General features: G+C 43.2%; 2 protein-coding genes across 2 annotated transcripts in view; both read right to left on the bottom strand.

Annotated features, from left to right (window-relative positions):
• LOC118215092 overlaps positions 1-17,917 on the bottom strand; it is an 800,072-nt gene that overhangs the window by 204,691 nt on the left and 577,464 nt on the right. The window lies entirely within an intron of this gene.
• LOC118215093 (NACHT, LRR and PYD domains-containing protein 3-like) overlaps positions 1-17,917 on the bottom strand; it is a 113,257-nt gene that overhangs the window by 30,663 nt on the left and 64,677 nt on the right. The window contains exon 13 of the mRNA XM_035395529.1: positions 2,758-2,931. Within this exon, the coding sequence (XP_035251420.1) occupies positions 2,758-2,931 (174 nt within the window). The remainder of the gene's footprint in view (positions 1-2,757; positions 2,932-17,917) is intronic.

Genomic DNA, 17,917 nt, shown 5'->3' with positions numbered 1-17,917 from the left:
GGAGAAATTTTTATCCCAGTCTTCCGGTGGTGAGGATGAGGCGCAAATGGTAGGAGCGGTTTCTGTTCCCCTTCCTCCCAATGTGCCGGAGGATTACAGAGAATTAGCGGAGGTGTTCAGCAAGCAAAGGGCCACCACACTGCCGCCGCACCGACTATAGGACTGCGCTATAGACCTTTATCCGGGTACTGTGCCTCCTAGGGGTTCGCTTTATTCATTGTCCATTCCCGAGGGCGAGGCGATGAGGATATACATTCAAGAAGCATTAGCTAGTGGATTCATTAGACCCTCGACCTCACCGGCAGGGGCCGGATTCTTTTTTGTCGGAAAACAAGACGGTAGCCTGAGACCGTGTATTGATTACAGAGGTCTCAATACTATCACAATAAAGAATCGGTACCCGTTGCCCCTTATGAATTCGACATTTGAGCGCCTCCAATCGGCAGCTGTATTTACTAAACTCGACCTCCGTAATGCGTACAATCTGGTGCGCATACGTGAGGGCGATGAATGGAAGACAGCTTTTAATACTCACACGGGCCATTATGAGTATTTAGTGATGCCGTTTGGCCTCACTAACGCCCCTTCGGTTTTCCATGCGTTCGTTAATGATGTGCTCAGGGAGATGCTGGAGAAGTTTGTGTTTGTCTACCTGGATGACATCTTAATCTTCTCCACCAATCTCTCTGAGCACATCAAACATGTCAAACAGGTATTAGCCAAACTCCTAGAGGCTCACCTGTTTGTAAAGGAAGAAAAATGTGTGTTTCACGCGGACTCCGTCTCGTTTCTGGGGTTTATTGTGTCTGCAGGAAAGATCCAAATGGACCCGGATAAGGTTTCTGCGGGCAAGAATTAGCCAACCCCGGATTCGATAAAGCAAGTCCAACGATTTTTAGGATTTGCTCATTTTTATCGGCGGTTTATCCGTAATTTTAGTTCTGTGGCTGCGCCCATCACGGTGCTTACTAAGAAGACGGTGGTGGGTCAGTTCTGCTGGAACCCCCGAGCGGAGGCGGCATTTGTGGAGCTTAAAAGGAGGTTTTGCTCCGAGCCTATTTTAATCACTCCCAATCCTTCGTTGCCTTTCATTGTGGAGGTTGATGCCTCTGAACTAGGGGTTGGGGCCATCCTATCTCAGCGGTCTCCCCAGGATCAGAGGGTGCATCCCTGCGCTTATTTCTCTCATTCTCTGTCTCCCGCCGAGAGAAATTATGACGTTGGGGATCGCAAACTACTGGCTGTCAAGTTGGCATTGGAGGAGTGGCGTCATTGGCTCGAGGGAGCGGAGCATCCGTATCATAAACGGATCATAAAAACCTTGAGTACGTACGAGACGCAAAAAGACGCAACTCACGACAAGCACGGTGGGCGCTATTCTTTGCGCGATTTAATTTTATTTTGACTTATCGGCCGGGGCCGAAGAATACTAAACCTGACGCACTCTCTCGGATTTTCAACAAATCTGACGAGGACCGTCCACCGGAACCCATCATCCCGGTTAGTCAGATCCTCGCTCCGGTTTGTTGGAAGATCGAGGCGGCGGTTCGTGAGGCGCTACGTCGGGAGCCTGACCCTGGAGGGGGCCCTCCTGACTGTCTCTTTGTCCCGACTGAGGTACGGGCTCAGGTGCTGAAATGGGGGCACTATTCACGGCTCACGGGTCACCCCGGGGTCCACAGGACCAAAGAGTTTTTAGCCAGGCGATTCTGGTGGCCAGGTATGGACAATGACGTGCGAGAGTTTGTATTGTCTTGCTCGGTCTGTGCCCGTAATAAGAATCCTCATCTCGCACCATCTGGGCTGTTACGTCCACTACCCGTTCCTAGGCGGCCATGGAGTCACATAGCTCTGGATTTTATTACGGGACTGCCACCATCCGAGGGTCACACAGTAATTTTAGTTGTGGTAGACCGTTTTTCCAAGGCTGCCCATTTTATTGCCTTACCAAAACTGCCATCAGCACCGGAGACGGCGCGGCTTATAATTAATCATGTTTTTAGGATACATGGTCTGCCGCTGGACATCGTGTCGGACCGGGAGCCGCAGTTTGTGGCGCGGTTTTGGAGGGCATTCTGCGCTCTCCTGGGTGCGTCGGTGAGCCTTTCGTCTGGGTTCCACCCAGAGACTAACGGGGAAACCGAACGCACAAATCAAACTCTTGAGAACACTCTCCGGTGTTTGGCGGAAGCGAATCCAACAACATGGGGCCAGTTCCTGGGGTGGGCTGAATACGCACACAACACCCTGCGTAACGCTTCCACAGGATATTCTCCGTTTGAGGCTCAGATGGGGTACCAACCGCCGCTATTTCCGGAGTTGGAAGATAACATGGGCGTGCCGGCTGCGGGAGCTTTTATCCGGCGTTGTCGGGCCACCTGGAAGAGGGTTCGGGCATCGCTGTTACGCGCCAGCGCCAATCAAAAGAGGCTGGCTGATAGGCGTCGTCGTCCGGCACCATCCTATCACGTGGGTCAGCGGGTGTGGTTATCCACCCGGGACCTGCCGCTGGGGGTGGAGTCCCGGAAGCTCGCTCCTCGCTATATAGGGCCTTTTAAGATCATCCGCAAAATCAACCCCGTCACGGTGCGGTTGCAGCTCCCGCGGGCGATGAGAGTGCATCCGACCTTTCATGTATCCCGTCTCATGCCTGATCTGCGCTTCTGACTATAAAACTAATAACCCTGGTGAAAGTGAAAAATATGACACAAGCAATTCCAGGTGTGCTAAGATCACACAGTACACAGCACTACTCACCCCAGTCTCTGCAGTTTACAGTTTGGACTCCTCAGTCCAGCACAGAGCAGCTTCACTCCTGAATCTCCCAGGTTATTGTAGCTGAGGTCCAGATCTCTCAGGGGTGAGTTTGATGACTGGAGAGCTGAGGCCACAATATTGCAGCACTTCTGTGTGAGTTCACAGTTGTTCAGTCTGCAAAGAAGAGTAAATATATTATAGTATTACTATATTAGGTATACATGAAGCATGTATCTAATATGGGAAATGTGCCAATGACAGTGTTCAGCGATGAAGAGTGAAATTGAGGATTTTAAGGTTGATGATGCTCTGAAGAAGATGTCTGTGCTAAAATATCCAACTGCAGTATTTTGGACCAGAAAATAAAACATCCTGCTGGACTGAACTCTGACAGTTCTATAGATGTAATTCTGACCCAAATGTCCCCTTTTCCTATACTATAAGTTCTCTGAATTGGGGCAAAGGGCTCGTCTACCTTTTCTATGATCTTTTCTCTGCGCTTAACCTTCCCATCCCATACTAGACATGCAGATGCCATCTTTCAGAGTGGAGAGCGAGTTAGTTTTCAGTGCTGTAGGATGTTTGGCCACCACCAAAAGTAAAGATGTAAAAGGCAACACACATTTTTCAGAGTGGACAGTGATTTCTTTTTGGTTTTCTGTAACAAACTTCCCACAGCACTGCAAGCTAATACACAGCTAAAGGCATATTCACTGTAGAAACAGGAAGTAATGCACATGCTCATACACATGTATTGTGGTGTGGGCCTCTGGAGCCCCACCCCTCCCTGCCATCAGCCGCCACTCTGCTCCACTTCACCTGTGTCTCATCAGCCAGCCTGCAGCACCATGGACAGCCCTTGAGGGACAGGGCTGAGTTTCAGCACCTTCACTGTGCACTCAGACCTGGACAGCGCCGGAGGGACAGGGCTGAGTTTCAGCACCTCCACTCCACACACAGACCTGGACAGCACCGGAGGGACAGGGCTGAGTTTCAGCACCTCCACTCCACACTCAGACCTGGACAGCGCCGGAGGGACAGGGCTGAGTTTCAGCACCTCCACTCCGCACTCAGACCTGGACCTGAGATACAGTCAGGCCACCGGCAGCATACCAGTGCTTTTTCCACACCACTTTCCCCTTTTCCTGAGTAGCTGCTGGCCCTATATAGTCCTCATGGTCTCACTCCAGGGGCGTGCTGGCTTTCCCCTCACTGATCGACTAACAGAGTCTCTGATTCTCGTTTTTTTTTGTTTTTTTTTTGTGGCAGACTCGGACGTGCCCCTCCTCGTGGCCTGAATTTTGGACCCACCTGCACTTCCCTAGCACTTTTGCTTCCCCCAACATTTGAGTAGCCTGATCTCTCTCTTTGAGTAGTCTTTCACCTTGTCTTTCGTGTTTCACTTTTCCCATCTTCATTCATTGTGATACCGCTGTCACAATAAAAGTCCTCAACAGGCATGTTGCCAGCACTGTCTGTCTCGTCTGTGCCTCATTCCCATAGCATACAGTATGGATGTGATAAAAGTTTATTAAAGGATATGAAAGATATGGAATTGAAGGTATCTGTAAGTGGGTGGAAAATCACAACATGTACCTGTACAACATGCCATATAAATGATTTGCAAATGTAGCACACAATGCAAATCATGCAAACTATGCAGACTACACAGAAGTATAAAACAGTCCTTTGAAGGACCATCACTGTAAACCCTTGCAGGAGGACATGCAACACATACAGGAGTGATATATTCAATCATTAGGGCAACACCAGTAGTACAATGCCCCTAATTTACTGTCAGTATAATTACCATGCAGCACTCCTGTCCCTGTAGGGTGGGGGGGGGTCTCCTGGGGATGGTGGTAGATACTAGAGTCTTGTTCAGGTTAGACTATTTTGTCAAATATAAACTAGTGTGGATTGTGGGAGATGTTCTCTGGATAGCATTTAAGGGAAGCTCAAACAATTTACTTCATTATCCAAAGTCCTTTCTTAAAAAGCATTTTTGGTATGCATCACAATTTCTTTGTGTTTCTTTTCTTTATCTTACAATCACTTCAGGTGCATGTCCTTTCCTCTCTTATAGTATAGTGTCCAGTCCATCTTGCCATGTCTTGTAAATAAAATGATTGCCTCTTAACACTGTTAAAGCTTTCTATTCGTGGTTATTGCCAACTCTCATATTTAGTCATATGATAAAGTATTCTTTCTCTTACAGCGCATCCAAAGTACGTGGCTGAAGTGTGCACCTCTGCTCGAACAAATCACTGCATTGGTGCCATAAATAAACTTCTCTTTCGTCATCTTGTGTTTGAAAGCCAACTCTAGGGAACGACATCCGGTCCAGACCTCCATAGGAGCATCCAGTTGCACCAAGTGTGGCTCTGACAGACAGTAGCGTGTCCAATGCGAAAGGAGGCTACCGCCCTCCTGGAAGAGCATATAGGACACTGCAGCGCTACTATAGCCAAGGGCTACAGACTCCAGTTCAGAGTGAAACCCCCCATTTCAATAGTCATTTACTCTCAAACACAAGAGAGCGCTCCCATGTTTAAGAGGAATAAATTCCTTCCTTCTTACAAAAGCACTCTTTCATGTTCAATATGTCAGAACGACTGGAAACTTTTGTGCAATTCTTTTAATCAATCGTCGGCACCCAATAATTGATTAATAATGATTAACTGATTAGATGGCCTATAAAAAGAATGACTTAAAATATGCTTAGCTTAATACTTAAGCATTTTTGTTAAGGAGTATGAGCATGTCTGTGTGCTTTGGGGTCAGTCTGGTGTGCAGTCTGCTGAAGGTGAGACCAGCAGCTGAGAAGACGTGCTCAGATGGCACTGATGTTCCAGGAATGGACCAATAACGTTTCACTAATGCTGCCAGTCAAGGGAACCGTGACTCTCTATTTTAACATTTTAGAAACGTCTCTTTCATTTGAAATCTAATCACCAACATTAGGTTAAACATTGAAATGGTTCATTGAAAATTAACTGTTTAATCTATATAAATTCATCAATCAACATTCTTATTAAGAATGAACACTTAACTGATTAACATAATATCCCAGTTTCACATCAGTAAATATGAAAGATGCCTTCTTCCACGTAGGCATTTATCCCCCTCACACAAAATTCCTCCGCTTCGCCCATCGTGGTGTTTGCTACAAATACACAGTTCTACTTTTCGGCCTTTCCCTGAGTCCACGGGTGTTCTGTATTTGTGTAGAGGCGGGTCTGGCTCCATCGAGACTAATGAGGATCAGAATACTGACTTATACAGACGATTGGCTGATTATTGCCAATTCAAAACCCAGAGTTGTGCAGGACACTCAGTGAGTTCTGACACATCTGTTGTCTCTTGGTTTCAGAGTAAACCTCCCCAAGAGCAATCTCTCCCCATCCCGGAGTGAAACGTTCTTGGGAGTGGATTTATACTCTGTATCCATGTGAACTCGTCTATCAGCAGACTGCATTTTATCTCTCAGAGTATGTCTCTCTCAGTTCAAACCGGGCTCAATAGTGCAGTATCACACATGCCTCAGACTACAGGGGCTGATGGTGTCAGCCTCTCAGGTTTTGCCACTGGGGCTGTTCAGAATGAGGGGCTTTATGAGGTGGATTTCATCCCTCCACCACAGCCGCCAGCAACGATCTCCATCGCCGTCTCACGGTGACACACTCAGAGTCACTGGGAAAACAGACTTTTACACTCAGGGAACCCCTCTCAGGATCGTTCTCATGTGGAAAGTCATGAGGACACACACATCCCTCTCTGGGGTGGGGGGTCTCAGGAGGGTTACATGGTGAATCAATTTTCTTTTAGCTATTATCTATATGGACAGCTCTCAGATATTTTCTTCCCTGTCTAAGGGGACATCATGTGCTCGTACGCTGCGATAATGACTGCGGTAGCATATGTCAATCACCAAGGTGGCATGCGCTCCCTCCAGCTCCATGGTCTAGCCCACAGACTGTTGGTCGGGAGCAGCCATCACTTTCTGTGGTTACGCGTGACCTATGTTGTTTTAGGCTTGCTCCTGTGGGGGTCTAGGCCAGGGTTGTCTGTGAAGCGTATGGTGACAATTGCTGTGAAATACGCTATACAAATAAATTTGATTGATTGATTGATGTTCCAGGAATTCTGAACACGAGCGCTGATCTGCTGACAAGGAGAAACCCACTGTAAGGGGAATGGTGTCTCCATCCCCAGACTCTGGAAATGTTACAGCAGAGATTATCCCTCTCCTTTATGTACAGCCATGCACGCTCCCACTACGCACGGGCCTCCTGTCTCAGGTGAACGGGGAAATACATCACCCCTGTCCTGAGCGAGTAGCTCTATGGGCTTGGCCCGTGAGAGGCATAACCTCAACACATTCGGGCTTCCCCTCGCGTGACTGCAACCATCCAGAGCACGAGAGCGCCCTCTAACAGGTCACTTTATGACAATAAGTGTCAGGTGTTTTAAAGATGGTGTGCTTCTCGTGAGTCAGTGCCTTACCAGAGCTCTGTTTCTGACGTGCTGTGCTTTTCACAGAACCTTATGGATAAAGAGAAATCCTTTCCTACCATTAAGGTCTACCTGGCAGCTATCACTGCTTGTAATGTTGGGTTGAAAGACCATGCAGTGCTATGGCAGAGATTTGGCTGTGCAGCTGTAGATCTCTTCACAGGCGTTTGCCCCCCTCACTCTCATCTCTCCCACTCCAGCCAGAGTGAGAGAGTAGACCTTCACACTGATCCTAATCGCACCCAGGTGGCAGAAATTTCCTGTTTCACTGGGGTACAAATATGAGGTTGAATAAATGTAAAATCTCTTTGTCATCCATCACTATGGGCTAAGGGATCAGCTGAGACCCTGCGCTGAGGCTGTCTCAGGACCCCCTGGTGCTGCACACTGCTAAGGGATCAGCGGGCAGGGAGTGTGGGAGCCCCGATACTTGAAAGAATTGAGGAAATATTGGGTAGCATTGCTTTGGAATACATCTTATTTAATTTCGGTGAGGCAAGATAGCCTATATTGTTTGTAGTACCGTAACTTGGCGTCATTTTGATATCAATACTTTTAATGGCAGGCCTGGATTTTGGCAGTCTGAATGAATGAGTTATAGACAGTGTATGTCTTGTATGTGTGAGTAACTTGGCATTTTTGTACTTTGAAAATGTGTTTTTTATGAGATATCATTTCTTTTTGCAAAGCATTTTATTATGAGAGTGAGAAATGCGAAGTGACCCTGTAAGAAACGGTTGTGGATTATGATGGCTATCCTTGTGTGAATTTGTACAGTCTGATGAGCGTGTACCGTTTAGCAGTTTCGGTTTTCTATATATGCAAAACAGTGGCTGTGACAAACGGTGCGGTGGCGTAAGTGTAAACGCATCAGAAACACAGGTGAAATATGGCCGGTGTATGTACTCATGGATTTGACGGCCATCCAACGAGCCTTGACTGACAAAAGAATCAGCAAGCCCGTAGAATTAAAGCTCCCTAGGTCGCAACTTGTGTACCCTTCTGTCCTGCTCCGTTGTCTGTTATTTCGTGGAGATGCACTTTTAGTGTTTGTTTATAAGGTTTATAAGGCATTTTGATAGGCTTATCTGCAGGTAGGAATCCTCTTCGCTGTTTTGCTAAGCTAGAACCGGAAAAATTGATAGTGGAGAATAGGAGCAGACGCATATGTCCCAGCAGGCTTTACATATGAGAAAATAACAACAGTGTGAGAGAAATTAGGAGAAATTATGAAAATTGCGTAGTTGAAACAATATGTTTTTAGCAGAATGGGCATGTAGGTGAAGGTTGACATGATCACAGACTATAGTGCGAAGCAAAAGAAGTGACCATGTGCGAGCTTAGTTTCCTTATCGAATGGTACATATAACAGTCGGTATAAAGCATTAGTTGTTGAAGTGGAGGGTTAAGTAATGTGGGAAATCTATGTCCAATGTGCTTTTGTCATGTTCAGTACTAGTAGTTTGTAATCATGTAATTATGAGTGAGTCATGATTTTAAATGTAATGTTTTAATGGGGAATTGCAGAACGTACATACTTAGTAATTGTATGTATGTGGCTAGATAGAGAACAGGGCGAGGTAACATGAATGTAGAAACATGTAATTTCTTTGTGTGTATGTGTGTGCTCATCTCTGTCCTGTCTCTCTGCTGTGGGGCAGCGGAGCACTCTGCCCCATCGTTGCTAGGAGAACAACGTGAGCGTGATCTGCGTAAGCAGGGAAAACCTCCCGCAAATAACATTGGGCGGAGGGGCAGAAATGTTTCTGCCCCTACGAATTCTGCCTAGCAACAGGTGAGCCACCTGACGTGGCGAAAAAATAATAAACATAACCATTAATTGGTTGATGTACGTCTATCGCTAATGCTAGAGTGAGAGCACCTATTATCTTCAACAGACAAGAAAACGTAAATAGATTTGAACTATATATGAAATAGGCGAAATATCGGTAACAATCTAGTTATGTAGGAAAACATGTCCTTGTTATCCTTCAGTTGTTATTTTTTCAGTAGTTTCGCAATTTTCTTCCGTGCCGGCAAATAAGTCAGTGTTGGTCCAGCGCTAGGGACGTGTATCGACCAACCCCATATAAATGAATGGAACATGACATAAATTTACTAGCATTCTGTAAGTCTCCTATCTTGTGTATTTGAGGTTAATATGAGAAAGGGTGGTAGCTATCAGCACGTCTAGGAATCCGTACATATTCACTGTTGTAACCCAAGTCGCAGGACGCAAAATAGCCGTTAGGAAAGCAGTTTGAACTTATGAAGCAACCTCTGCGCCATTGCATTTAATGGGTCGCGATGAGATAATTCCGAGCGTGTTGCTTATCTTAAAGTTGATATTGTAAATAAGGCTGTATTAATATAACTAAATGTATATGTATGAAGTTGGTTTTTTACGTTTAGACAGTTTATTATGTGTATTTTTACAGGACTTACATTTTAATAGGTGACAATGTCCAGTTCTCTCTAATAAGTACGAAATAAATACACAATCGGTTAGGGTGGTCCATACACGTCCCCCGTCAAGTGTGATTTTATTTAAATTTTTGAAGTTTCTTAAGTTCAAGTTTGAACGAGTCTTTATTTTATTATTCAGTTTGTAAATCTTTCTGCTCCCTGGCACTTACAGCACAGCCCATATAATAGAATAGGCCTACCATAGACTAATTGGCTAAATCGCTACTGTGTATCGTTTGTTTGACGTTTGTCAACATGAGAACTAGAGTTGTGCCTATGAAAGTCAAGGAAGCTGTTATGAGTCTGATAAATAAGAAAAAAAACTGTTGGAGACATAGGCCACCCTTAGGCTCACCAAAATCAACTGTTTGGAACATCATTAAGAAGAAAGAGCACTGGTGAGCTCGATAATTGAAAATGGCTTGGTGGGCCAAAAAAGACCAGTTGATGACTGAAGTATTCTCACCATAATGAAGAAAAACCCCCAAACACCTGTTCTACAAATCAGAAGCACTTTCCATAATACAGGTATGGATGTGTCAGTACCTCCTGTCTGCAGAAGACTTCACAAACAATGACAGAAGCTATACTGCAAGATGCAAAAGTTAGCATTAGCATAACACAAATCTGTCCACAATCAACACACCACCTCAATACATAAAACCAATATTGATCATCTTAACGATCACCAAAAAAACTATTCTCCTAAATTGAAAATCTAGGAATTCATTAAGTATCACACAATGGCAAAACCTTCTCACTGAACACATATCAATGAAACAAAAATAACTGTCTCACTTAAAAATCTAAGTGACTTCACCACTATGACATGTAAACATTGTAATTGTATAAATAAAGCTATCCTCCGTCGAGTGGGGAAGTTGGTGGACCAATTGAAAAATAATAAATAAATGAATAATTAATTAACACTGAAAAAAGTGTTATAGCAGTGAAGACATATTGCAACACCCATGCAGCCAACAACACACATCATCTTTTAGCACTAAGAAGCTAAATTGTCATCACCATGAATGAGTGTTTATAGCAGGTAAGCCTGCACTAAGGGACCTGGGCTGCGTTTCCCAGAGTCTCCTTAGCGCTACGTGCATCATAAGGTATACCTTAAGGTCTTCCTTTAGGTCTCAAGCTGTTTCCCAGCGTCTCGTTAGCTAAGGTATACCTTATGAAAGGTATACCTTTAAAAGGGTGGTCTGAGGCACTCGTAAGCTGTCCCTTAGCGCTGCGCTCCGGTAATCCTGTCACAGTTTTGCCTTATTATGCCAACATTTTGCTTTTCAAATCGACAGTTGTACTACAGTGCGCATCTAGTAGCACATCGGCATGCGAAAATGAGTTTAATGTTAACTTTACAAAAAATAATTATCCAATCTGTGCATAGCACGTTGTGAGAATGTTGTCGTTTTACTTGTCTATCCCCATCATGATGGTAATTAAGTATAGGGCCTATCCATGATACTAATCCAATTTGTGAAAAGAAAACAGTTTTTTTAATTTATACGTAGTGGCGCTAATTTAGGATATGGCTTTTCTGACTGCATACCCTGTAGAAATTAGTTCGTTTGTGTGTGAGTCAATGATCACACTGACTTGGAACAAACCGCCGGTTTATTAAGAATATAAAACCTGTGTGCAAAACCAACGTTGAGTGAGTCTACTTGCATGACTGAACTAGAGCACGTTGATTGGCCTAGCCATAAACACACATACAGGTACAGTGGCTCATAATGGACAAACATAGCCAAATGATCTACATCCCCTTCCTTTAGCTCACACCTCCTATATAAAACAAAATAGCACTGGGTAAATATCAACAATACGGAACACTTTTTCTTACCATGTTGTTTTACGATTTTCGGTAAACAACCCAATAATGATATTCTTGGTTAAATTTAAGATTATCCAACAGCAAATTAAGGTGAATGAACAAATCACTTTAACAGGTAGACCTATTCATAAGGCACCCGGTATAGAATTCATCATGATCAATTTCCACAGACGCGCTTTTGCCTTTCATCTACGATCATTTTTGCATTGCAGAGAAAAGTTCGCGGGAATCAGTGCAGTGCAGTGATATGCTGCTGCAGTTGCCTATATATTGTGTGACAAAAACAAATTAACATTAGACCTTTGTTTCAATAAGAACAAAATAATTCACCCATATGTAGCCTATATCCTTTTCCCTGGGCTTCCACAAAGTCCCAGACTATGGCTTATATGTCCCGATTGATGCTTTTTATTTTATCCTTTGTAGCCTATATGTACGTATTTATTGAAACTATCACAAGGTCTCGTCTTAACGGACTCTTAAAGAGATTAGCAGATGATCTCTAGTAGGCATAGCTCCCTCTTCTGCAATATTAGATTGATGTAAAATGATTGACAACACTTGTTATATTAAAACGTCATTCACAAGCCTTTACAAGTGACACAATCGATTCGCTTGGCATCGATTGATAAACTTTTCAGCACCACAGTGAAGGCCAGCTCCAACTTACGATGTACCTTTGAGGTGTCCCTTAACAGTTGCCTTAAGGTATAGTCCGGGAAACACTCGTAAAAAAGCGGTTTCCCTTTGAAAGGTATACCTTAAGAACCTTCGTAAAACATTAAGGTACATCGAAACTCGGAAACGCAGCCCTAAATCTTTTACCAGAAGGTAGAAGTAGGAATTTAGGGTAAAAGATGTGAGTGGGGTCTGATACTATTTTCTGTGCCTGTCTGATAACGGACTCCTCATATATCGTCTGAAGAGATGGGTGTTTCCCAACCCCCATAATATTCATAGCAATCTGCACCAGATGAACCATCAGACATTTCATTAGTACAGTCAAGTTACCAAACCAAAACAAAAAGCTATCTAGTAAACATTAGGCTTACGTGGTAGGCTACAACGTGGGCAGTCCCCATATTGAGAGAACCATATAAAATATTGCGAGCTAGCCTGCTAACGACTGAGATCTGAGACTCGGGGGACTTCCTGATTGCCTTTGCAATCCCACAGCCCTCAGAGTTACGCGAGCCGGCTGGAGGTTGCATGGTTTGTTATGAATTAGCGGTAGCTAGCTCCCAATGGTAGTACATCAGAATATTTTGATGTTTAATGTTAGTCATTTTTATTTACTTTCTAACTTAGGCTACTACCTTACTGATGGATGGAAATAGAATTTAACTGCATCTATGATTGTCATGGAAAGGTCAGAGTTCAGGAAAGTACCCGGATGTGCCGCGATGTAGCCACAAATGGCAAGTGCATGGCTGTTCATATGTAAACCTCAAAAATTTGGAAATTTGTTGGAATCCAAATAGAAAGTTCAAGCTCATAGTGAATAAAATGCTCTAGAGTGAAAGTTGGGGCTTCAGGTGTGTGTTGTACTCCCTGCAATAGTTTCCTGTTTGGTGGGCATTCTTAAAGTGCTCTTGTTCAGATTCATGGGCAAATCAATCAGTCACATAATCATAAGAAATGCATTTTTGATTTAGAGGATAATTACTTTGATGGAGCATGCATTTTTTCAGCTATAGTTATAATCAGTTACAATAGTAAGAGTTTGGGGGAAAAAAAGCTCTCTATGAGTTCTACAGCTCACTAGCTAAGTAGCCTGGTATGCTATTGGTAACCTACCATGCTGAAGTTGACTCCCGATTCAAAATTTCTGGTCCACCTTAAATAGGTTTGTTAGAATAATCCCACTTCTAACCTTCCAAGGAGCCCAATACAGGCTAATATAAAAAATAGAATTTTTGGATTTGACTTCTCCTTAGAATTAAAACACTTGTTTATGACAGAAGGGATCCTTATGTACGTTCTACCCCATTTCTGTGAAATTTTACTGCAGAATTTTTGAATAATCGCACTTCAAACCTTCGATGTAATCCAATGGAGGCCAACTGAAAACTGTTGCCAAATCAGACTGACAGTTTCCAGCCCAATCACAATGTAAAACCTGCCCAATTCAATGAAAACCAGCCCAAATCATAACACGGCCGGTTTTAGGCTGCTGTATTAGGGTGGGCTGCGATCGACCGGGGGGGGCGGGGAGGGGTGCTGGCGGGTGTGGATGCGAGGAATTCAGATAATACCGCAAATTAAATAAACTGGCAGAGAAACGGTACTGGTATTTTCTGTGGTAAAATTTTATCACAATATTTTCTAAAACCTGCCTAATTTTGACAAAAGCAGCCCAAATTTCAACCAGCCCAACACTATTTTTACCCGCCCACTGTAATCAAAAGGAGCCCAACTGGGCCGCCCAATATGGTAACACTGATTGAGAAAAGTCATATTTTGTACTGGAATTTCTCCTAAAAATTACACAGTTCGGAGAGGGATTATTTGAAATTTAAAGCGGTGGGGACCTAATCTGGGAAGGAACAGGACCTGTCGTTGAGGACCTGACCAAACTGGACATTCTGATTCGGGTCCGGGTCTGGGTCCGGAACTGGAAGGAGTTTCAGACTAGTCACCGCAGCTCTACATGTCCTCCTACCCCAAAAGACTTTGTATTGCAATAACAAACTTGCCTGAGTAATAAATAGACCTATAGAATTAAAAGAAATTGGCTTAAACTAGCTGGTTAGCCCACTTACATCTGAGAAACGCTATAAGCTTTGGGTAGCCAACTCTCTTATTTGCATGATGTAAAAAAAAACGTGAACGAAAGAGGTCATTAGTATGTTATTTCCCAAAGAACACACATCGCAGAGTGGGGTTGCCAGACTTTCCCCTAAATGTATGTAGGGGATTTAAACATTCATGGGGGATATATTACAGTGAAGATGTATGGAAGTCAATGACAGAGGGGGATTTTAAATGAGATATGGGGTAATATTTGTGAGGAATTTGAATGGGAGTTGATTGAAGATTTTGAGGACTTTTTTTAGGAGTAACTGATTCAGGCATCTGGCAACACTGAGGCAGAGATGTAAACTAGGTTCAGTCTCAATTCAAGCAAAGAAACAGCAGTCATTTCCTTTATTCAAACGTAATATGTTAGGCTATAAGAACTCATCACCACTTTGTGGATAATTCGAGAGGTCAACATTGTTTTGACATTGGTGCAGCTAGCTTGATGAACAGTGTATGATGCAGGAAACTGACACAACGCAGTTAGTCGACACAAATCCAAATATAGCCAAGGCAAATAAGATCAAGATTTTCATTAAAATAAATGTCTGTTAAGTCACTATCTATCGCCGAATTAGGTAACACAATGGTGATTGAGCCTATTATTATATGAATTTATATTATTATTATTATTATTATAATTTATGATTAATGAACTGGGTGTCTGTGGCGACATTCCCGGGAAAAAATCACAAGCGGCGCATAGTTAGTGATGCGTTTTCCATCACCCATCAGTGGTTGGTCCGCCAGAGAGGGTAGGCGGAGCTAAAGCTACAGGCTTGCTCTTCAACTCACTTGTGTGTGAGCGGCGTACTGTTTTTTCGGTGTCTGCTACAATAACAGAGAAAGTTATGGGACCCTAAAAAGTTCTTGTGTAACAAGAAGGTCATATTATTTGTTGATGTAGATTTTGTATTACATTTGATGACAATGTAACATTACTAAATTACATAGCTATTTGCACAGCTAACGCTAGCTACCGGACCATGTCAGGAAAGACAACATTGGTTTAGACAACGTTGCGCACAGTATCCATCTCTCATATCAGGTAACGTTGCGTTAGCTAGCTAGCTAATTTAATTAACACAATCCAATGTCAGCGAACAATTAGAAAAAACGCTAGCTAACGCTACCGACCTCGCCAACGGTCTCTCGAATGCAATGCTACCTTGTTGCAACGTTGCAATGTAGCTAATTAAAGGGGCAGGCAACGGCTCTGCTACTAACCAGTTCACACCGCTGCAGTTTTCTCTGCAACATTCTAAAACCGTTTAGTCTCGTTGCGAATCATTGATCTGAACTGGCCTTAACGTTACCGTTATTTACATTGCCATCAAGTTCATCAGTATATTATAATGATAGGAATAAAGCCGGGGTATACGTGGATCAGAGCCGGGTCTGATTTCTGTGTAAAGATGTCAAGCCGGAGAAAACTAAATAAAAGAATACGGCAGTATGGATTAGTATTGTTATTATTTTATTACGCTTCCTCATATGTTCCTTCAGCCTTGATGCCCTTTTTTGATGAAATCTCCTTTGTTTTTGTTTTATTCTTCTTGTTCTGATTGCTAATTTAACGCCCAGCTCAGCTTTATTCTCGAACAGTTTAGCTAGCAAAACCAGAAACACCAGGGGTAACATTTTGTAAGGCAAAAAAAGGGGCAATAAACGACTGTTTATTGTGCACGAGATACATAATTGCACGAGCCACAGTGTAAAGATTTTCATACCGGGCAAAAGGTGGATAAAGAACGTGTGTGGAAATTGATCACTAATTCTACCCCAGATCTGCTACAGCATTTTAACCCGGCTCGGCAGTGTAAAGACAGTTTAAGTTAGCCTAATGTTAGACAATGAATGAGTATGTACATAACATTACTTTTATAACAACCATTTTTTATTCAGTAAATAATAGGCTAAGTGTTATAGTTGGCGTGGCCCAGGTGCCAACTGACTGACGTCACACAGGCGACAATGGTTGGATCCGGTTGGATCTATGGGAAGTGAGGTCCAAAAAAACACCTGCTATTACCGCTTCTCGCCATTGGCACCGCCATAGAGAACGAAACTGAAATCTTCGAGATTGTAACTTTAAGCAAGGCACGGCATTCAGTAGAATTACAGGTCATAAAATTAGGACAGGCACTGACTAAGAAGATAAAGAGTGCAAAACCTTTCAGCAAGGTGAGGATTATCTGAACTATGTTTAATTTTCTGAACCCAGCAGTTTTAACCGTTAACACCCTGGTTTGGCATCCGGCACTCTGAATACCGAATACAGTGCGTCAACAGCTAAAACACCTCTTTTATCAAACATGTAAAATATATTTATTTGAATTAATTTGGTAATTATTAGCAAATATATCAAATCTAAAGACAAGGTTCAACTACCTTAAAACAATTAACAAAGGTTATAGACATGGACAGTCACACAGGGAATGACTGAAAGAAGATACCAAACCACAGTGTATTTGTCCCAAAGTAATCTAAGCATGTGCCAAGACCTACATTTAAAAACAAAAAGGCGGCAGAATATTTTTCAAAAACCCAGAGATATAAATGACCAGACCTAGACGTTAGAATGCTAACTACAAAAAAGCCACATATTTTATCTAGTGGGAGGGGAATGGACACCCCCTCAGACAGACAGACACAGACAGACACACACACACACACACTCACACCTCCAATGGCTACCCCCAAGTTCGTGCTCTGTCTTATATCTAGGCTATCCTGGCCGAGTGTTTTGAGGCTTCCTATGGCTCAGAACAGCCAAATGGTGAATTAGACTAACTGAAATGTAAAATCAGTTAGTACACACACACATAATTTGGCTAGCTGTTTTACAACTTGTTTGATCCACTATATCCAATATCTGCACGGATATCAGCATCAGCTCTTCTGTTGTTTGCACATTATTTACTCGTCAACCTCATGCCACTTATTTGTGAGCCAGCTTTAAATGCTAATTGAGTGAATTGCACAGAAACATGCCCATATTGGCTATACATTTTTAAATCTACTAAATGTTTCTGAAAGTCCTGTGAATCGCATAATAACATAGGCCTGTGCTAGGTTCATGTAGGAATTCACATCCAAAGCACAGTAGGTGAAATTACTTTCACTAGGAACTAGAGTCTGAAGTTAGAATCAGTCACTGCATGACTCTCGTTCTCGTTTGTGGAAGTCCATCCATCCATTATTTATACCCGCTTATCCTGCTCAGGGTCACAAGGCAAAAGGCAGGAATACACCCTGGACAGGTCGCCAAACTATCACAAGGCACACACAACATTCACTCACCATTCACACACACTCGGAGTACCCGGAGGAAACCCACATGATCACGGGAGAACATGCAAACTTCACACAGAAAGGCCCAGGCCAGGATTCGAACCCAGGACCTTCTTGCTGAGGTGACGGTGCTACCAGCAGAATAAAATGTCATTTTATGCACAATCCTTTCAGAAACAACACAATCCTGCAGCACAAACCAGTGTGTAATGGAGGAGTAAAACTTGCCTTCAACAAAAG

The sequence above is a fragment of the Anguilla anguilla genome, chromosome 16 (assembly GCF_013347855.1).
Source record: "Anguilla anguilla isolate fAngAng1 chromosome 16, fAngAng1.pri, whole genome shotgun sequence".
NCBI classification, from domain to species: domain Eukaryota; kingdom Metazoa; phylum Chordata; class Actinopteri; order Anguilliformes; family Anguillidae; genus Anguilla; species Anguilla anguilla.
Note: the sequence above shows the minus strand (reverse complement) of the source record. Positions and strands in the feature narration are given on the sequence as shown.